The following is a 22,664-nucleotide window of genomic DNA, read 5'->3' on the forward strand; positions in this document are numbered from 1 at the left end:
CGCTAGCTGCCCTGAGTACAAACCCACCTGAACCCTGTGGGTACGTATCTGGGGCTGTGAGCACGTGCTGCTGCCTGTTCTATGGCGGCAAACTACTATGTTTAGCATGGCACCTCAGATGAGAGCTAGCATGAGTACATCCCCATGGGCTTGGAATCACATCCCTAGCTCACAGTGTAGATCCAGCCAGAGACACTCCTCCGAGAAACAATTTCTCCTGTGTCCTCCTTGGTACCAGCAGCAAATTTCATCCACCTGTGCCAGCTCAGCCACGGTTCCACCTTCCACCACCAGCTCCAGGGAGCAGTCGCACCATGTAAAGCTAGTGTAAGTCAGATCAGAATGAGCCCCCACATGTTTAGGACAGCAGGGAATGCCCTACACCCACCCACATCCACTTGGCAGCCAAAAATAGCAAAAACCATTTTCTTACAGAGCAACTCGCCATTACTTATGGCTTGTCTCTCTGAAGAGTTAATGTGCAGCAACCTGGGGAGTAAACCTACAGCACAACTAGCCTGCAATGCACTGACTGACTGCGTGGATCCTACTAGCACACGCTTCAAGTTCAGTACAAGTTTCACAGCAGTGATTGCAGGATCCATGCAGTCAGTCGGCTGGTGCATCGCAGATGTACATTCCAGCTTGCTACACGCTAATTCGCTGCATATATAATCCTTTACTATATAACTATACTTGAGTTTACTTGATAAAGGCAAATAGCTCCCTTCACTTCAGCGGGACTACTTGTGGTTGCAAGACTGGCCTTTAGATTTGCGGCCACCACAGTTCCATTAGAGGCAGTTTTGTTTTTAAGAGAGAACTGTCAGGCCGGAAGGAAAATCTCCTGTGAGCACATTAACACAGATGTGAGCAAGTCCAGCCATCCTTCCTCAGGCAGGGCTTCCTTTGGCTTCAACAGCAGTTCTGCCTGTATAAGGGCTGCAAGGTTTGCTCTGTGGCTAGCACAGTTAAAAATGCCATTTTACAATGTAAGCAAGAAATTACACACACAGGTCTGAGAGAAAGAAGCTACGTTTTTATTACTTTTTGCTTCAGTAACACAGCATGTCAACACTGAAAAAAGTCTCTGAAAGTCATAAATACAAGTAAGCCCAAAATACCTGAAATAACTATACCAGATCCTGACTACACCCTCTTCCTTAGAATAGTATCTCCTAATAGCAGCTAGGGTTGCAAATCCCACTGTCCTTTCTCAGTCAAAACCCCACATTGAAGTCAAGCCCTGAGTACAGACTGTACTTTCTTGTCTCCTTCCGGTGCTGCGATTTCTAGATGACACTGATCATTGTAAGGACAAAGTTCTAGTGTTAGCTCATAATTTTCCTGGCCCTTGTGGGTTTCTTATACCCTTTATGTTCCTTGAATATACTTTTATGTGGTTTTGTTAATTTCCACAACAAGCTGTATTCAGAAACACGTGTTACCAACGTGGAACATGACCCAGATCCTTCCAACACTTAGGAATAGAAGTAATTTTACTTTTATGGCTCTTCTCTTGCAAGCAGAGTTATTTATGTGTATAAATGTGTGAGGGATCAGGTCCCACATCAGCACCTGTCAGGCTGTCTTTGCACGAGGCTAGTTAGGTTCCGCTACCGAAGGCCTCGTTAAAGAAAGATGATGGCAGATTTCATTGCACTCCACGTGTTGATTATTGAAGAAATAATAAATTCCTTTCTCCCCAAAGTTGGTGGAGTGTGAAACATCTTTCCCATTAAGAGAATGAATTTGGGGGTCTGTGAGGTAGATGAGGCCTTTTCCATTACCAGTCACCCAACCTGTAGAATAAAGAATACATCTGAATATAAAATGACATACAATAGTCCCTTCACCTCATTGTGTTCTGTAATTAAGCCCCACACACCCAAAGTCTGATCAGTTTTACCTAGGTGGAATTCTGCTGACATCAGTGGAGTTACTCCTGATTTACCAGGGTAAGCAAGAGCAGAATCAGGCCCTTAACGTCTGTACTGATATGCAGGTAAGAACACAATCACAAGATGACATTAGGTCCCAATAGCATCTTGGTTTTGGCTTTACTCTGTTAAGGGAGGAGGGTACTTGAGTCAACAGCTTGCAAGGTTAGGCCCTCAGCTCTAACCAAGGAGAGCCTGTGAAGCTAAAGAGGGGGTGTATGCATGAAGGTAGCTTTCAGCCATTTGGGGGCTTGCCAATCACAGGGAAGGAGAAGGGTGGCATGGGAACTGCTACACTGTCTCGGTGTCATCTGAGGAGCCCCCTTTGCAGAGAAGCCCCTCAGGGGCCCATTTCTGTTACATTTAGTTTAACTTTCACATGGCTGAAGTGACACAAGGTTGCATCACACTAGGATCTGGCCCAGGAACATGATCATAGTTTCTCTCACATTAAGACGAGAGGGAGGTTCTCCTTGAGCTGCCAGGTGTAATGTATTTCACATACCAAAAATTATGGCCTGTTTTCTTATGCAATGTGAGTCTGAGTCCTCTCTATGCCTCCCCTTGCCTTAGTGACATTGTAAATGGTTTTGTTCTTTGTAGAGCACACACTGCTGGAAAATGGGAAGGACACACAACCAACAGAACCAGCCATCATACAAACCTTGCAAATCGACCACCACATCTGTGCCATGGGAAAACTCATAGGAGAAATGGCCAAAGGCCAAGCCATACTCTGTGGCTTTGTACTCTGTCTTTACTACTTTTGTGTTATTAGATAGTTTCACAAATTCTCCCAGAATATAGGGCTCCACGCTCACACATCCTTTTATGGATTTGCCTTCTAATATCTGAAAGAAAACAGAATGTTGAAGGATTAAAATAATCCCAGTCGAGATGAGAAGTCCCATAGCTCAGCTACTTGAATTCTTATTTGCATTATTACTTTTCCCCACTGCACTAAAAGGAACCTGGATGTAAAGAGCCCCTGCACTGTGCCACCCATTTGTTTGTTCCCATCACAACACATCTGGAAGCAGAGCTCTCATCTAGCTAGAGAGAAGGAAGTGTCAGCTCTGGAAATGTCAATTCAGCTTGGTGAGACCAGACACGGTGATCAACAAATTCTATAGGTATCTTGCTTGTAAAGCAAATGAAAAATATATTGCAAGAAAGTCAGTATAAAAAGTGGGCTAAGGAGCTGAGAAGATGGCAGACCAGCAGCTGTTCATCTTTTACATTGGCTGTGGTTGGTTTATGTAGTAATATCTACATATTCAAGCGCTTGAATGTCTTAGTGCTAAAACTGCATTAGGACTTGCTAACCAGTGCTCCAGTGCAAAGCAGCGCCAATGACAGCATGCTTAGCAAAAGCAGTAAAGCAAAGCTCTTTCATCCAAGGTCATTTGCATATTGCATTATAGTGTATACGTGAACAACAGAGCAGTAATTTATATTCCACACATGCAGGGACAAAGAAATAGGACATCGATACTGTATATAATAGTCTACTTGGCTATTTGTATTTGAAATGCAGAAGTCTAATAGAACGTAGTTAAATATATAAACTAGATCTATAAAAAAGAGAGGGAAAGATGGTGGCTAATGCTCTGGCCGGTGCGCCACTCAGATGATGCAAGAGGGCCAGAAAGCCACTGTCCCAGGGTAGCTGCAGATTTCCCTGGAATGGAGGACTCTCCACATGGCATGTTGCCAGCTATGTTGGCTCTACCCCATCCCCCTTGGTATGGACTGTGTGTGGGGGCAAATCTGGATGTGCTGCAATCGGATGATCCCCATCCGCTCCTTGGGTGCCATTAAAAATCAATGCAAATTAGTGTAACTCTCAGGCTGCACTGAATGGGGACTGGCTGGACACAAGGATCTGGTCCGTATTATTTTAACCGTTATTTCCTGCAACATCCATTACTAGTAATAATTATTATTATTGATTTAAATGTTTTTTAATGATCAAATGAAAAAACAAGTTCCTGCCCCAAGGAATTGACAATCTCAGGGCCACACACTGCTTGCCTGGCTCATCTGAGTAGCAAGGGCACTGGAATCTTTGCAGAAGTGGATGGGCCAAGGCCAAAGGGGCAGAGGAATTAAAATACTACTTAATATCCTGCAGAGTACAACTGTAACATAAATAACCACAATACAAAATGTAGCCACATAATAATATTGAAGGTTTAACTATAGTACAAACAAACAGACAACTTTAGTTCTAAACATGGGGATGGCATTTTTCCCCCACAGCGCATGTTTCTTTTGTTAAAAAGTGCAGGGCATGGCCCTTTGATAAGTGGGAGGGCCATGGCTCCGTCTCTCCCCCCACCCCATTCTGGCATCAGTGCTGGGTAGTCCCACTTAAATCAGTGGGCCAATTTAAGTGAATAAACTGAGCAGAATTGTACCTAATTCTGGTATTTCTGAGAGCACTATTATAACTATAGGCTACATTTTAAAGAAGCACGCTAAAGGTGCAGCTACTAAAACAGCATGTGCACCTGCAGGCAAATAGGAGCCCTCATATTTCTGTGCACAAACTGGTTAGGTGCTAACACAAGTTGGGCAACTTTAGCTGCCAGCTGCTTAACTGAGCCCATCCCTGCCCAAAGTACACACGTAAAGGTATGGGTTTGGAGAGCCTGGCAGGACGTACATACTTTTACAGGTGCAGCCATTGCACCCGCCGGTGAGAATCTGTGCTTGTATGTTAGATGTTTTTTCATCTTTAAATAATCAAACTTGTTTACCAGTAATGGCATTTGCTTCTTAGGGGATCTCTATCCAGCATTTCGGAGTGAGAACGAGCGAGCCTCCCTGCGTCGACAGACTTGGTCTAGCAAGACCAAGCTGGATATGAGTCAGCAGTGTGTCCTTGTTACCAAGAGGGCCAATGGGATATTGGGCTGTATTAGTAGGAGCATTGCCAGCTGATCGAGGGAAGTGATTGTTCCCCTCTATTCAGCACTGGTGAGGCCACACCTGGAGTATTGCATCCAGTTTTGGTCCTCCCACTACAGAAGGGATGTGGACAAATTGGAGAGAGTCCAGCAGAGGGCAATGAAAATGACTAGGAGGCTGGGGCACATGACTTATGAGGAGAGGCTGAGGGGACTGGGGTTATTTAATCTGCAGAAGAGAAGAGTGAGGGGAGATCTGATAGCAGCCTTCAGCTACCTGAAAGGGGGTTCCAAAGAGGATGGAGCTCGGCTGTTCTCAGTGGTGGCAGATGACAGAACAAGAAGCAACGGTCTCAAGTTGCAGTGGGGGAGGTCTAGGTTGGATATAAGGAAACACTATTTCATTAGGAAGGTGGTGAAGCGCTGGAACGGGTTACCTAGGGAGGTGGAATCTCCTTCCTTAGAGGTTTTTAAGGCCTGACTTGACAAAGTCCTGGCTGGGATGATTTAGTTGGTGTTGGTCCTGCTTTGATTAGATGACCTCTTGAGGTCTCTTCCAACCCTAATATTCTGTGATTCTAAGGCTCAGAATGGTGTTCTAAAAACAGCTGTGTAGACAGTGCTTTGACGTTATGGCTTGAGCTCAGACTCTGAAACCTAGGGAGAGGCTGTCTATCCTTAGCCACGAGGCTCACTCCCGCTCGCTCCAAAATGCTGTGTTTACATATCCACTGTGTATGGGACACAAGTGGTTTATAACAAACATTATTGTTCTGCAGAGATCGTGTAACTTTCCTCATTTTATACCCATTATTTTACAGGAGAAACATTCTCTGATCATTTCCTGGTGGCTTCTGTAAATTCTCTGCTTCAGCTGATTTCAGTTCAGGACTTCTTACCAGGAGTATTGCAGAGGGGATGTAAAAGATTTGTGTTGGGATCTTCTGCTCATACAGCCTTTTGTTGAATTCTGTCACGTAGTACTGGGCAGTCATTTGTCGCTCCACATCAATGAAATGGTTAAGAAGCCCCTTTTCTTTTTTATACTCTTTCCCAACATACCTACATGGTAAAAACAAACACACAGACTAGCCAATTCCTCAGGCAGATAGCAGTAAGGGAAATCCTCACTGGGATGCAAATCATCACCACAAATCCACTTTGTTGTTCAAGGGCAAAGTGATTTATTGGTAACTTATTTAAAATGACAACAAGTGAAATCTGGTCTTGTACCTCTTGATGGAATAAGAGAAGTTAGCTCTGAAAGATCTTAGTCTTAGGGTGAGAATTTCAAAAGCGTGTAAATGAATTAGGCATCTAACTCCAGCTGACTTCCACTGGAGCATAGGCACCTTTGAAAATCCCACCATACTCCCTAATAACCCATACATCGCATTTATTCATGGTCCAAAATCCACATTCCCCTCTCCCAAGCAGCAAGCACTGCCTCTAGGTGCTGAGGCCTAGGTGAAGTGAGCTGGTGGACTTATTCCAGTTCTTAGGGCAGAGGTGTCCATTTCACAAAGCCACTACACAGAATAAAATGTTATCCATTTCTCAGACATGCCATGCTCTGCCCTGCCCACTTCTCTCCTTATCCTCTTGAAAACAAGACAGCTAGACCCAGATTTTTAAAGCCATTTAGGTGTTGCTGCGCTCAGCATTGCAATGCCTAACTGATTTAGGAGCCTAAATCTTACTTTCAAAAGTAATTTAGACACTTGGGAGCCAAAATCTCTGACTATAAATGGGATTTAGGCTCCCACGTGTCTAAATCATTTTTGAAAAAAATCAGACTTAGGCATTGCAAGACTGAGCAGAGCAAGGCCTAAATACTCTTAAAAATCTGGACCCTAGTGCACAAGGAGTTTAAGACCTCCACTTCAGGCAGAGGTCAATACTGGTAGTTAATCTTGTGCCCATGAGCAACCTCTCCTCACATTTGTATTAAAACACAACAGTATTGCATGCTTTACTGTGTGCCTAGTTTACATACAAGCTTGCACTGAAATCACTAAATTGGTTTTAATTTGACTATTTTCCTATTTTATGCAAATCTGTGTGTGGATACTCTCATTTCAGATTAAGATTGTTGTATCTGGATTATATTTAAATCAGAAATAGGAAACTCTTAATCCACAATGAGAGAATTTGAAACAACAAAAGGTGTGAAATAAAATCCATTCACAGACTCCTGTGCAGGTTTGTGTGTAGCCAAGTCCAAGGGCATAATAGGAAAATGGACAGTAAATGTAACACAGTGTCAGATAACATAGAAAACAATAATGAAACAATTGGTTCTTTTTAAATACCTGTTCCTATGGAAAGGCCGTAACTTCAGAATCAAACTGGGTAACAAGAATATCCAGAGCTATAATAGTGAGGATCAAATAGCCAGGAGCTTTGGAAGGGCTATAAAACCTTTTTGCTTCAGGATATTTCCCAGCTCTTAACTAATGGAGATTAGGAAGAAACTTTCCCTGGGAGCAGGTTATCCCATAACAGCCCTATAACAGTGGGGTTTCTTGCACCTTTTTCTGACGCACCTGGCACTGACCACTGTTAGAGACAGGACACTGGACTAGCTGGGCCTTGGGTCTGATCCAGTATGGCAATTGCTAAGTTCCTATGTGTGCAGAATTAGCCCTGATTAAAATTTCACTTTAGCAATTTGTGCTTGATCAATACCTTCCCAAAGTTTCTTCTTGATGCAGAAAGTGTATCCAAAATGCATTCCTTTGTTTGCCTTCCTTTGCCACGCTCAGGTAGTCTCCAATATACACAGCTGTCTCCTGGCCTGTCCACAGCCCAGATTTCTTAGAGTATTTCAGAAGAAGAGCAGCTACCAAAAGAAAACCCCCACACAAATGAAACTGACAGCTTCTTTAGCAAGGTTGTTCCATACCAGTAACCAAGGATGAAACCTAAGAGCTATCAGTTTTTTCTGTTGGGATTGATGTCCATGCCCAGACAAAGTTTCAAAGCTCTGCTATCTTGTCACACTCAACTATTACAGTGCAGTATTGAAACAGCATCTTTTGAAGAAGCTCATCCATAAGTGGAAATGTATAAGGTAAAATGCATTGCTTTGGCAGGAAACCCTGTAGGGCTACTTCGGGGTAGCAGGGCTTTCCAGTACCTGTCTTGTACACTAATAAAAGTTTAAATGATACGAGCGTCCTGCAGAAAAACTAATAGCGAGCAGAGAACACAAAATATATATAGGAAGAATCAAATGCATTTCACTCCTGCTCTGTAATGCCCCTGCTGTGAGCCAGTCACAAGCCACTAGCACATATATAAACTTGAATACCACCAAATTGTGTGGCACTGGACATTTACACTGATAAGACTATCTAGACTTAGACTAGTTAATGCTAACACAAATTTGGAAGGGATATAAAACCGTCAGGGTTAAAACCAATCTACTGCTAGGCTTGGGAGGAGACCTTCATGTGGAGGCAGATTATCCCACGTTTGCCCACTGCAGCGTTCTTACACCTTTCCCTGAAGCCTCTGGGGCCGGCACTGTCAGAGAGTGGATACTGTACTAGATAGACCATGGCACTTAGAGCTGGGCAGGAAATGATTCTACAAGAATTTTCAAGATTTCAAATAATTTTCCCGTCACAAACTGAAATCTCAACAACTTTCACAAACTGAACTTCTGAATTTTTTTTTCAGATCAGGTCAATCAAAATGTTTCATCAAAACCTACCCTCTTCAGATTAGAGCCACACTTTAAACCAGTGCTCCGCGTCAGTTGTGCTTGTTTATTAACTTTATGAGCTAGCAGATAGAGCGTCTAGACTCACAGATTGAGAACAGAGTTTTATTGAAATGAACAAAATATAAAACTCACAAGGACCTTAAGACAAATTTAAAATAATTGAGAGATTCTGGAAGCAGATGCAGTCTGACTTGGTTTGGTTAACGGATGAAAGGAAAAAACTAGATGTGATATTAAGCAAACTAAGCCAAAATGATGTTCCTCCCTGACTTGGCTCTTTTTCCATTTAAATCTAAATATTTTGAAAAATGAAGAGGGCCTAAAAATATCCAGACCCTTAAGATCTGTATGATCCTAGTAAGTAGTACAGACCTGATTCTGCAGCATTTACTCAGACATAGTTCCATAGATGTTTAAGACCAGAAAGGACCAGTCCCTACTCTCCTCTAAATTATTGGCATAAGGCAAAATGAGAATCAAACATGTGACCCTCAGTTTACCAGGGCAATGCTCTAACCTCTGAATTGTATGGCCAATGCACAAACACGTATGAATAAGAACTGCAAGATCAGACCCTAGATTTCTATCTGCTGCTTCTATCTATCTTTGAGTGTTTTATACCTTGTTCATCATCATAGTAAGAGTGCTGGCCTGCATATAGTACAAAATCCTTCAAAGGTTAGCTCTTACCTCTGTATAGCTACGTTTAGGACCATGATGGCACAGAACATACACACACAGGGGAGATGTTACTTACAGTATGCTTTGTGGAGTTGTCTAGCCTTAAATATTCCAGTAGTCTCCAGTCTCTGCACTAGCCAGCTATGCTCAACACCTGACAAGAGCTTCTCATAGTCAGCATCCTCTAGAAAGCGAGCTTTTAGGATTTGTTCTTTGGTTCTCCCAGGCACAAAGACAAAAGAGCTCCCACTGGAGTTCAGAAAAGATGGACTCTCTAGTTCAGAGAAACTGCTGGAAAACTGAGCTGATTTGTACCATGATTTCAGAGAGGAGCTTGAGCTGTGTCTGCTGTTCAGAATGTTCCTGTACTTTTCCGCTTCATCTTCCTCTGTGGTAGCACAGTCATTGAAGTCATCAGCTTCTGGCTTCTTCCTCCCTGGTGGTGAAACTCTGATCCCAACCCTGGGGCTAAGTTGAGGCCTTGGAGCATTCGTGGCAGGAGAGTTGTTTACTGAGCTCCTGCTATTGCTGAAAGCAAACTCCCATTCATCTTCTGTATCTGCCTGGGTGTCGACTTCAGGCATTTCAAAAGACTCATTTCCAGTCATTTCAGCAGAAGATTTATTAATCCAGTTACATACAAAGGAATCACTTGCTATTTTTGGCTTGTTGCTTATAGATGTAGTAGTAGCTACCTTACCTATAGGTACATGAGGCTCAACTGACGGCTCCTCTGTATTGTCTACAGTATCTCCTTCTGGGTCAATCCACACATAATTATTTCTAGATAATGGCTCTGTGGCTCTTTTATACCTTTCAGCATCTATCACATTTCCTTCCACTATGCTGTGCTGAGCAGGGCTGTGAGTAACACTGAAGTCTCTATTGCTGTCCTTGGTTCTGGACTCAATCATTTCAAAGGATTCTAATTCTGCCAGGGAAGAGGAAATCGTCTCCCTCTCGGGTCTGTTGGGACCAGAACAATGGGCACCCTTTAAGTCCATGAAAGAAACAGCATTGTTCCTGAAGTCTATACTATTGGCATCCCCTGCGTTCTGTTCTGAGGCATCCCTTTCAGGTTCTGTCCCCTGCAAGAGCCCTTCTCTGGAAGCTGAGGACGCATCTGCTAATCTATTAGCAAAGAGCATATTTTTCTTTAATGAATGCTGAGAAGGACCTGAACAGCCACTCCGTGACTCTTGAAGAGAGAGATGATGAGTTTGGAAGGACAATGAGTGCAGGCTGCCAGCTTGAACATTTTCCTCAGTAGATTCAGTTGAGGCTGTGCAACACTGCTCATCCACTGAGCCCTTTTCCCTGGGTTGCCAATCTCTGGGCAGCTTATTGCTAGCATTACAGTCTAGCTCCTCCCAGCTAGCAGAGGAACTTGATTTTGACAACTTGCTCCAAGACTTCAAAGAACTAGTGGTTTGACTCCTGCTTTGCAAACTGCTGGAAATGCCATCTTCATCACTGGTAACTTTGTCTAATGTCTTTCTCTCCATTTCTTCTTCAAGGGAGACGTTCATTACATTAGAACTAATCCATCTCCTTCGGCCACTGAGTCTCTCACGGCTTCTTCTTGCGTTTTGTGAATCAGAGATTTTGGCACTGTACTTGCCACAGCGTAATTTTTCTTCGGTGGTACACATGGTGTCTACATTTTTAGTTTCAGTTTTTAAGGCAGTGATGCAAGCTCCCATTTTGGCTTCTCTGTGCCCGGTTTCCTGACTCCTGCAAGTACTTTCAAATACTTCACTTACTGACCTATGATGCTGGGAATGCATTTCAAGGATTTTCTCAAAATTCACCTCACCACGCAAGATAGGCTTTTCCACTCCACCTTTGTAACTATCAGGAACATAAGACCTGGCATCTGAATTAGGGAAGCTTTGTACTTCTAAATGCTCCTTGACAGACATGATCAAAGACATGATCTCTTTAGCAAGTGTTTCTTTGTCTTGATCCTCTGTAAAAGGTGAAGTGCTGTAAGTGTACAGTTTCTCCATGGCTTCACTACATAGCTGTCTCACCTCACAGAGTCTCTTGCTCTCCCCGTAGAGTCGCCGATGAACTGTTGTAAGGCAGAAAGCTGCTTTAATAAAACTATGAAGCTCCTGCCTGCTAGTGACAGGGTCATTTTCTTTCTTGGTGAGAAGACCAATTTCAAAGGATTCCTTAGCTTCAGACAAATAGAACTTTCTCTTCTCTGGAGGACATTCTGTGGAGTAACTATAGGACAATAAGCATGTGCCACGGATATTCTGAAAAGGGAAAAGGATGAGAAGTCAATGAATTAGAAATCTGGAATTCTGTTCCAAATAAAAAGAAAAAAGTGCTATTTCTTCATTCTTCAAGGCACAGATACCAGCTCTTACAGCTCGTTTCTGCATTTCTAGGAAATGAGGTAAGGATTGTCTCATATCTCTGATTATGTTGCTCTAGTCTAAATTTGCTTAGAGTTGCAGGAGGGTGAGGTATTAACTTGAAAAGCATCATCACTCTGGGGGATCTGTCTCGCAGCCTGTCTTTCTCCCTCTGTGGTTTTAGATAGGAGTTCTGGGAGGGGTGCACCATCCTACCCAAGTCCCAGATGTGAACTGAAATCATACTCACCACTGCTGTGAGCACAAAAAGCGGGGTGTACTGGCTGAAGGCTGCTGCCAGCTTGCAGGCTTCAGCAGCTGACAGTAAGCGATGGTCAAACTCTTGGAGAAGGCTCTGTTAAAACAGCAATAGAAAAATTCCTTTACACGCTACGTCATCTTTGTAATGTCACATTCTTGGTGGTGGAAAAAGGCAAGTAACAGTTATAGGGTATGTCAACACAGCAATGTAAGTCCAAGATTAGTAGATCTTGAGTTATAGGGCTTGAGTCTCTACACTCATTTATAACCCTAGGTCAGGAATTGTTGAATCCTGGGTCCCAACCTGAGGCTGGAGCATCTACACTGCATTATGCGAGCCTGAGTCCAACCACACATATCCCAGATTTCCTAGCACCCTCCCAAAATGTGGCCGCTCTAGCCCTTTATTCCTTTCGCAGTGTGGAAAAACTTGACTGTCCAGAGGACAAAGAAAGTCAGCTCATGGGATACTTTTGGTGGACTCCAAGAGCATGGATCTAGTTGGGCTGTGTCTACATTGCAAAACAATAGAGCTTGAACCCTGGGTCGTGGCTTGACTCAGGCTCAGACCCTCCACCCTCCTGGGGTCCTGGGACCCTGTGTCTGAGCCCTAAGTGAGAGTGATTTTTGTGTGGACAGAAGCAGGGTTAGGCTTGAGCCTGAGGGCTTGGCTACACTTGCGAGTTGCAGCGCTGGTGGAGGCTTTCCAGCGCTGCAATTAGTAACCGTCCACACCTGCAAGGCATATCCAGCGCCGCAACTCGCTGGCTGCAGCGCTGGCTGTACACCTGGTCTGGTTGGGGTGTAACGATTGCAGCGCTGGTGATCCAGCGCTGCTCGTCAAGTGTGGACACACACCAGCGCTGTTATTGGCCTCCAGGGTATTAGCAGATATCCCAGAATGCTTTTATAAATTACTCTCTTTGTTTTGTTATGCAGCCTCTCTTTGTTTTGTTGTGAACGGGGAGCTCCGGAGCTCTGCTGATCCTGGAGCTGCTTATAACACAGCTCCTGTTTGCTTTGATCAATCTGTACCTGGCTGTGAACAATCAAATGGGATAATGAGGCAGGCAGGGAGTGAGTGTTTGCTTGACAGAGAAACAGCGGGGAGTCCGTTTGGATGCAGGCTGTTTGCAATTAAGAGTTAAGACTAAGGGGTCGCGAACATTTTCTGATTTTTCAAGGCAGGAAGCTAACACACAGTGTTGGCTCCAAAAATCCACTCTCTCTCTCTCTCCTCCCCGCTCCCTGTCACACTACAGCCCCACCCCACCCCCCTCTTTTGAAAAGCACGTTGCTGCCACTTGAACGCTGGGATAACTGCCCATAATGCATCACTCCCAACAGCGCTGCAAATGCTGCAAATGTGGCCACACACCAGCGCTGGTAGCTGTGAGTGTGGCCACACACCAGCGCTGTCCCTACACAGCTGCACGACCAGCGCTGTAACTCCCAGCGCTGCAACTTTCAAGTGTAGCCAAGCCCTGAGTTTGAATCTTGGGCTTCCATTGCAGTATAGACATAACCACAAAGACTTGACTGTATAATGAGGGTAATAGTAGTGTGGTGGGAAATAGCTGGAAGGGGAGAGTCTGATCTCAGTTAACCTGGTGTAACCCAGCCTAGTTCCACTGAAATCAGTGGGACTGATCTGACTGCAGAGCCCAGCTGCATCTGCCGAGAACATGAGTCATAATTTGGCCTTATGTAATGAAATGCTACAGCTTGATTGTTAAAATAAATCAGGTAAAGCGGTAAATTGACGATTCCTATAACTACATTAAATTGGCCATGGATTTTATAGTAGTCATTTTATGTCAATCAGAAATTAAGTTACATATCTAACCAGAAAATGGGAAGATACTAAATATAGACAATGCACATGAATTAAATTGACCTGGGAACCTTAACTTCTACATATCCTGATTTTTCTGACTAACTGTGCAGCTTTACTGTATACATTAACGTAGTTCAACAGCAATTTTGTCTGAGCAAGGGCTGATTTAGGACCACAGGACTTGGCACACTATGGAAGAAAATTAAAGTCCCAGTTTGTTTTGATGCAATGCTATGTTCAGATTGCACTTCTAGTACAGCGGAAAACTGACTTCTCCTCTCAAGTTGTTATGTGAAATAAATGACTTCGTTATAGGACAAATCCTGAGATGCACTGAACACCATCCACTCCCTATGGGTCGAATCCTGAGATCTTTAATAAGTTAAAACACAATCATTACTCAGGCAAATTGCCATTGATTTCAGTGAAGATCAGGACTCAGTCAGGATAGAGCATGGACCTTAGAATTTGATTAGTTGAATCCACTGGGTTTTGCAGATGCTCAACACCTCTCCGGTTTTGCGTCCATAAGAGGCTTCTACTATAATGAGTCTTGGGCTACTGCCAGAGCAAGATACTAGATCATCTACACCAATGGTCTGATCTGTACCAATACCGGTGTCCCAAAGACTCTCTCCATTCACCCTTCCCATCACTTTGGAAGTTTTAACATGTCTCTAATTTTGGTCTTAACAATGTTCACAGTGTTAATTCAATTTGTCCTGGAGGGAAATGACACCTACTTTGTGTTTAGGTGAGATAACGAACTCTTTGGCTGGCGCTGTGGAGCTTCCCCAAGCACTCAGTGCAAGGACAAGAGTAGGAAGTTTGGCCGCACTTGGTGCAACTAAATAAGGATCAGCAAGAGACTTCTAATACATGAATATTTACCAGGTCAACTTGAGAGTTGTTTTTAAAACTATTATAATCTTTCTCACTCATGGAAACAAAGATGGCAGCCAAAATACCCAGTGATGTAGCAATTCCCTGAAAAATAAAAAAACAAACAAGTGTTTTTTCCATTTTATTTTCCATTTTTGCTGGTGCTGTACAAGACACAAAGATAAAGACAGTGCCTTGCCGTCTACAAGATGCACAGAGAAGAGAGGACACATGGGGAAATCTAGAGCAGGAAACAAGTTAGCTGTATTTTGTTTCTTGGATTATTATAAATGTGTGGCATTGAGGAAAGAATAAGGGCTGGTGTAAGTCTGTATGGTTCCGCTAAACTGAATTAAACTGAATCCATTTACACCAACTACAGATCTAGCCCTGTATTTTAAGAGAGATCTGAATGAGGATTGGAATTTTGTTACATTCTTCCTTCCTATTTCCTCCAGCCTGTCAGCTTTTAAGGTGTGACAAATACAGCACAGCATCATGTGACATAACTTCAGACTAAATGCTACATTAAATTCTGACTAAACAGATTTTGGAAAACAGCTTCTTAATCTGTTTAGGCTCAGTTTTAACACTCTACTGATTTTTTCTGCACACCAATAATTTAGAACTGATCAGTATCTATCAAACTATTTGTGAGCTACGAGGAAAAATTGTCTAGACAAGCACCAACAAATGCAAATCAACGTACAGTTCTGCTGATAGAGCATCAAGCCACCGATGAAGTAATGTTGCCCTGAATTATTTTATGAAGCACTTAAAAAAAAAACCCAATAGATTTTGACAAAAAGGCAGGTGCTCCAATTAATGACGATTTAAATCTGGGGGTTGGAATGTGCAATTTTAAATAGGGGTCAGTGAATCACAAGAATTTGTAATGTCATGAGGATAGGTGCATTTGCCTTTTGTGTCCTTCCAAAACAGGACAATTGTTCACTATTCCCAGACAGTATGCCAGACAACAGATTACCTTAAGATGCAGTTAGTACAGCTAAATCATTCTATTACTTGATGCCCCTTTGCCTTCTTAAATATCTGTACAATTCCCTGCACACCTCTGCTTTCATATAAATATTTCTGAGCAAGGTTCAAGCTGCAAAACTTCGGTCCAGAGTTTTAACCAACTAAGTTTAGGGAGTTTGGGATCTGGAATTTTGGTGTAGTCCATTAAAAAGATAGGACTGGTTTACACAATTCAGATCCAGATTCCAAACATCTTGAAGCATGGAGGTATTATAAAGATCTGGGCTATTTGCAAAGTTAATAACAAAATATATGAAGGATGGTCATAGGACCTAAGATGGTTAGGGCACTAACGTAAGACTGAGTAGACCAAGCTTCAATTCCCTGCTCCGCCACAGACTTCCTATATGACTCTGTGCAAGTCACTTACCAGCTCTGTGCCTCAGTTCCCCATCTGTAAAATGGGAAAAATAGCATTTCTTTACCTCGTGGGGGTGTTATGAGGATGAATATATTAAACACTGTAAGCCACTCAGATAGATAGATATTCAGACCCTGGTTTGAACACTCCTGATGCTCAGGAATGTTTGGTTCCAATGAAATGGTTAAGGCCCCTCCCTAAAAGTATAACAATGGCTGCATCTTGGTATTAGTCTGTCACTCAGTCAGAGAACTACATTGCATCATCTCATTTGATCATTTACTTCGGGTGACGGTAATGAATGAAAATGATCGCTTTATTTCTTTGCAGAAAACAAAACAAAGCTCAAGACGTGCTGGCTTAAAAATAAGTGCGAGCACATGCATGTAAAAATAAATCAAGTGTCGTGTAACGTTCAGCTAGAACATTTGCTCCACGTATTAACCTTGACTGAAATTTATTACATCCAGGAAGAATAAAACCAGGACATATGACTGAGGGAAACACAATGGATTCTGGACTCAACATGGAATTAGTAAGAGTATTCAGGGTGAAAAAAACACTAACCTTTTTATCTGGTTGAGGCAGTTTGAAATAGCCTACAATTGAAGCCCAAATCAGCTCCGCTGCCTCATACCACATTCCTGAAATAAAGCAGAGAAATGTTCAATACGCAGACTGCTTCTTTAAGTTACAACATTGCTCTATATTGTTTTAAAGCAGATGAGTTTATTTCACCTATCCTGAGCTGGGAGATTTCAAGATTGTATAAAACTATTCTATGATACTTTTCCAACTTAGTTACATCATTACATTTATTAATTTCATATTGCTTTGGGTTGTTCATAAATGTAAATGTTATGCTTGTGAAAGATCCTAGATTAGCAGTCATGAAAATGGAAATTCACTCAGAAGGCACAGCATGGCATTAGGCTGGCTATGCTATCATCCGACCAAGAGCAGAGCTTCCATATAGCAGCTCTTTGCACCACCAACCTGGGGACTTCTTGCCTCTGCCCAGGGAATTTTTCAGGACAGCTCTATGGGGGTAAACTACTGGCTGGTTTCATTCAGGAAAGAATATTGAAAAAGGGGGAATAGTTTGAATATTAAAATTAACAAAAGAAACAGCATTTGTGAGTGCTTATCTCCTGGTTGTCTCAGCAACAGACTGATGATTTGTAAATTACATTTGTTTGATAAATGGGCTCTTGCTAGCTGTAAGTGTTTTCTGTCTCAGCCAGTTATGAGTAGAGCTAATTTTCTGTGGCTTTCTCTGTCAGAGAAACCAGGGGAAAATTTTAGATAAGCCAAGTCTTTACTTAAGACAGGAATTTCTTTTTAGTAAGTTTTGAACATGGGAAATGACTTAAACGCTTAAATGGTGAAATCACTGCATGGAAAAGTGTCTGGCTGCAGAATGTGATCTTACCAAGCTTTTGCAGAATCTGTCCTCTGATCTGTATACAGACTGACTGAACAAGAATCCGATCACTTTCCTTGTCATACAGCCACACGCCTGAAACAAGAGTTTAAAAACTCACTGGAATGTGACAGTGGTAGTTGGTAGTTCCTGAGCCCTTAAAATCTGACCCAAATCTCAATGAAATCAACTGGAGTCTTTCCAATGAGTTCAATGGGCTTCGAATTAGGGCTTTGGATACCTTGCAGGCACTTAGATACAAAGGTGATGGAACAGTAAAAGAACTCAGAGAAATAAAACACCAGTATAAAGCTTTCATACCAATTGTTTTTAGATATACCCTAGAACAACAGCAATAAATTATTATTATTAATAATAATCATAATAATATTTGGCATTTTATGGAATACCCTTCTAAAGATTTCAGAGGTTTGCAAGGGTGGCTAAATATTAATACATAATATTTAAATATAACAAATATTAACTGAAGTGATTACTTAAATTAATTAATATATTTGTGGTAATGTATAAATGGCAGCATAACACTCTCTTTGCCTGTGCCAAAAAATGCTTTCTCATCACACATCAATATGTTATGCATCTTAAAACAAGAGTGCTCATAATTTCATCAAATAATGATTAGGCATCTAAATTCTTATTTTTGTCTGATAGTTATATGGCATCATTCATACATACTGAACGTTCACACCCAAAATTTTATTAACTTATAAGTACGTTTGCTAAGCATAATTAAAGACAAGACATACATTTATACACATCACTAAAAATAATTAAAGAACTATGGTTAGATAAAACAATTAGTCTCACTGAACAGCATGCAAATAACCTTATCTCAGAGGTTTGCATTGTTTTAAAACTGGCAATGTTGTTCATATTCAGCACTGTCAACCCACACTAACTATCACTAAGTCTTGTGATATTTGGTATATCTCTTCAACCCCAGCTCCTGGACTTGTGTGGATGTTTGAGAGACTTATCTTTCATTTAAAAAAAGGAAGTTTCTAGCCTTCGTTGTGGAGAAAAGCTTGAAAACATGACTCAAGTGAATCATATAGGCTCAGAAACCAAAAGGCAAAGAAAAAGCACCTAAAATATATAATTAAAAATTATCTCATGATTTCTGGGGCCTGACTCATGATTATTGAGCACCGGGGGTTGGCAAAACTGCACATCCTTCCACCCATAAAGCAAGCTCTGACTCCAACTGTACAGTCCTCTGAGGGAGAGAGTAATGATAACAAATAAGTATTTATAAAAATTCTAAAAGCGTTTTAAAATAGCACAAGAATATTATGACCTTTAAGTTCAATATTTCTGACCTTTCCAAGGCTAGAAACAAGTGCTGTGAAAGCTGGAACTCTCTTTTCCCCATCGGTACAAATCCTGCATTTTTAGCTCTGATGGTCACTATATAATGAAACAATTATTATTGGCACAGGACACAATATTCCTCATTTTGTGCATAAAACCCAAGTGATTTTGGGAGGAAAGAGAAACATTTCTCTGACAATCTGATTAAAAATAAAAATCAGTCAATTGTTTGAAACTGGTCAGAGGTTTAGAATGTTAGAAAACTCCCATGGGAGAGAAATTAGCAGGCAGGGTGTCAGTGATGCAGGCAAAGGTGCAGGGTACTTCTCGACCTAAGTAAAGGTTCGCAGAATCTGGCCCCCCTGAATGAACTAGGGAAGTGTGAAAAGAGAAAGCTTCATTGTCCACATATCTCTCTCTCTCATGGTAAAAAGCAGAGAGAAGGGAAATATGTAATTTGCGTACCACATTTTTGGGCATTAAAATAAAAATTAAAAAGGAAATAAATACGAACAACAAAGGGGCTTTTGTGGGAGTTTTTGGTGCACAAGGAACGCGTGATCAAGCTGCACGAGAACATCGCAATTTAAGACCCGATCCTGCAGGCACATATTAGTTATCAGTATTATTTCTTATCAGGCTACTACTGTTAGCAGCACCATTGAATTCTGGCTAATATTGGTAGGAAGCATTATGCCTGGTGTAAGTCATTGCAAAATCAGGAGTTTATGGAGGTTTGTGCAGTGAATGACAATATTTAAAGTTTGTGTGAGTGTGGCAAGTGATACAATTAGCTAAAAAATGTATAAACTTGCCAAAAATGATGACTTAGACATACCTGTTGCTCCATTGTCATTTATAAGGCTGCTTAGGATATACTCAGCTTTTAAAAGTTTTCCTGAAAAAAGAACCCAAAAAGATAGATGAATATAAAAATGCATTATGTAATACAGACGGGATTGAATTATTTATGAATAAAAGTCTGTCTGTTCTAGTTAGTCTCCATCTTTCTAATGCATTCACTGTTCATGTTTAAGTGTTTTTAATTCTACATTACTGAAATGAGGACTGCTGTTAAACACGCACAGATAGACTTAAACTAGTGGTCAGGAAATAAAGGACATGCAATTTTGCATGCACAGAAACACAGAAGAAATGGTAAAGTAGGATACTTTATAGCTAGGATACATGCACTATTTTGTACTTAGAAAATCCTGTATGCCAAGTTAACATGTATTACTTTACAGCAGCAGTTCTCAGACTTCATTGCACCGTGACCTTCTTCTGATAAAAATTACTACACAACCCCAGGAGGTTGGACCAAAGTCTGAGCCCACTCGAGCCCCACTGCCCTAGTCCGGGGAGTGCTGAAGCCCAAGGGCTTCAGCGCTGGGCAGGGGGCCCAGTAGCCTCAGTCCTGCTGCCCAGTGCTGAAGCCGAAGCCTGAGCCCCACCACTCAGGGATGAAACCCTCGGGCTTCGGCCCCGGGCCCCAGCAAGTCTAACGCCAGCCCTGGCAACCCCATTGTATTCATGTGATATGCTCAGTACAACGTGTTTGTAGAATTGGGCTAATAAATAAAAAAATATTTGTTAACAGAAAGAACAATCCCTAGCAGAGTTATGGGCCTTGCCTCATTCCTTCCAGTACCCTAGATATTACAATCATGTAGGTCTGGCCCCTACACAGCCACCCAGCTGTGGGGAGGGAGAAATGCACCTTACACAGAGCTGCTTCTGAGACGCTCCCTACAGGGGGCTGGCACCTAAAGGAGGGCCAGGAGCAGGTAGTGCTGTGGCTGTGCCCTCCTCATGGGCCACTCAGCTGGGCTGGCTGCTCATAATGAACTCGTTAAAAAGCCTCAGCTTGCCTGTGGTGCTCCACCCTTCCCATAATGTAGGGCTGTGCTGAACAGGGTGAGCAATCCACTGTGCCATCCATGCTGCCTCTGCCCCCACCCTGAGGTTGTGTCCTCCGAGGACAGGAAACAGTGGCAGATAGTGGAGGAAAGGAGGAGACTGTCCGCCAGCAGCTATGGTTCCCTGATCCCCTCTACTCCTCGTCGAGGAATAGGGAGCTGCTCCCGGGGATTGATCACAAGCACAGAGAAGTGGTTTCGGACCAAGGAGGGGTGAGGAGGTTAGGCTGCTACATCATGCACAGAAGAGGAGAGAGGAACAGGGAGGGAACAGGCCCTGAGCTGCTGGTCTCTTTGCAGGCTGAGCGGCTCCATGTCCTTCTACACTCTCTCTTGCGAAAAATGTAGTTGTCCCACCTGCTCCCTGGGCTCCCCCTCTGTTCCTTAGAGGGGAGGGCTAGAGAGGAGCAGGGGCTGCAGAGAGAGGTAGGGCAATAGGACAGATTTAATTTTAGGGGTGGTGGGAGGAGGTCAGAAAAGCTAAACTGGGGAAATGCATGGTCTGGCCTGAATTGTACTGGGGGCAGCCTGGCCAGGGACCATCCCTTCTCCCTAAATCCCTCTCCCCATGATGCCCCCAACAAACCCAGGCAGGCACCCTCTTCCCAAACCCACCAGTTCCCTGAGCAACCTGGGACAACTATCCCGCCTCAGTAACAGATTTAAGAACTGGGTAGGTGGGTATCTTCATGCAGCAAGGACACATCCTAAACACAGGCTTTACAGGGGGGAAAAAACAGTAAAAGCTGCCAATAACAGCACAGTGTTCAACAAAACACAGGTCTTCCACATCTCAGCACCCGTTTCAATGGCCTGGGTCACACACTGGCAGGTTTGAATGCTGAGAGAGATGCCGTGAGGCCTTGTTTTGCCACCCTTATCACGTTGAGGCAGCTTTGGCTCCACAAGCAGTCCAACCGAAGTCAAGAGAACTGCTTATGTGATTAGAGTTATATGTCTGCAGCACCAGCCCGAAGTATGAATATTCTGGTGCTTAGACACCACAGCAAAGGGAGCATTAGAAACACATAGAGAGAAATAAGGTAAATTATAGTTTCTCTTGTCATTATTTTACCAAAAAAAAAAATCATGTAATTTAAATTGAGTTGTTAAAACCAGGCTAGATTCAGTCAGCTTCTCCTTTTACCTTTGGTCCTGAACTAACGGGAAGATACTTTAAAAGCCATTCAGGTACCATCCACGCTCCAAGAACGATGGAAAAAAAGTACCAATTTACATTAGTGGGTCTGTCAGCTGCATTGTTTGCATAGTCAAGTGGCCCTACTGAAAAAGCGGCTGGGACAGTGCAGAGAAAATGCCAGTATTCTAATCTACTTTTTAAAGGCTCTTGGTCAAAAGTATAGCAATTCAGATACCCCTGTTTGAAACCAGCAGGCCAGATTTGTTAAGGAACAAAAGCTCCAATTAGTATTTTCCACACCCTTTCACAATTTTCTCTACTGCTTTTGGCTCTGAAACCCTTTATGCCAGGCCCTTTGTGCTGGCAAGAGGAGGTGGGCGGGGGGGAAGGAGGGTGGGATCTAGGTTTGAAAAGATGGCACTGGGATCATAGGAATGTCATCCCCAGAATAGGACAAAGTATCCTCTTGAAAGTCAAGTAGCTCCTAATTAGAACTGAGCTGAGAAAATGGAGAGAGAGAGAGAGCGAGCTTAACAAGAGTTTTGTTACCTGTATTTACAGAGATGCGAGCTAGGCGAATAACCACCTGAGGGGCTATTGGTGTGGCTGGCTGCAACTTGTGCAGGCCTTTGGCAATCCGAAGAAGTTTGCTGGAGGCATCCACCCAATATAAGAATCGGTCAATCAGGAACACAATAGCAGCTGCTGTTGCACAGTCCTTGACCATGATGGAGGCTTTCAAATAAACCTGAAAAGAACACCAAAAACAGGAGACAGCCAGGCAGAAACAGGAGAGGTAAAAGAAATTCAGTTAAGTGTTTACAGAAAATACTCAGGC

At 42.7% G+C, this 22,664-nt stretch overlaps 1 protein-coding gene across 9 annotated transcripts in view; it reads right to left on the reverse strand.

Annotated features, from left to right (window-relative positions):
* Nucleotides 1–1,019: 1,019 nt before the first annotated feature.
* ALPK1 (alpha kinase 1) overlaps nucleotides 1,020–22,664 on the reverse strand; it is a 76,979-nt gene continuing 55,334 nt past the window's right edge. For 7 of the 9 annotated variants that reach the window (XM_039540736.1, XM_039540732.1, XM_039540733.1 and 4 more), the window contains 11 exons: nucleotides 22,376–22,574; nucleotides 19,605–19,664; nucleotides 17,444–17,530; nucleotides 16,579–16,655; nucleotides 14,619–14,714; nucleotides 11,880–11,984; nucleotides 9,340–11,527; nucleotides 7,541–7,694; nucleotides 5,752–5,914; nucleotides 2,605–2,791; nucleotides 1,020–1,802 (listed from right to left, as the gene is read on the reverse strand). In XM_039540736.1, coding sequence (XP_039396670.1) covers nucleotides 1,603–1,802; nucleotides 2,605–2,791; nucleotides 5,752–5,914; nucleotides 7,541–7,694; nucleotides 9,340–11,527; nucleotides 11,880–11,984; nucleotides 14,619–14,714; nucleotides 16,579–16,655; nucleotides 17,444–17,530; nucleotides 19,605–19,664; nucleotides 22,376–22,574 — 3,516 coding nt within the window. In that variant the 3' untranslated portion in view covers nucleotides 1,020–1,602. The remainder of the gene's footprint in view (nucleotides 1,803–2,604; nucleotides 2,792–5,751; nucleotides 5,915–7,540; nucleotides 7,695–9,339; nucleotides 11,528–11,879; nucleotides 11,985–14,618; nucleotides 14,715–16,578; nucleotides 16,656–17,443; nucleotides 17,531–19,604; nucleotides 19,665–22,375; nucleotides 22,575–22,664) is intronic. The other 2 variants (XM_039540737.1, XM_039540738.1) reach the window with 2 other exon arrangements.

The sequence above is a fragment of the Mauremys reevesii genome, linkage group 5 (assembly GCF_016161935.1).
Source record: "Mauremys reevesii isolate NIE-2019 linkage group 5, ASM1616193v1, whole genome shotgun sequence".
Classification (NCBI taxonomy): Eukaryota; Metazoa; Chordata; order Testudines; family Geoemydidae; genus Mauremys; species Mauremys reevesii.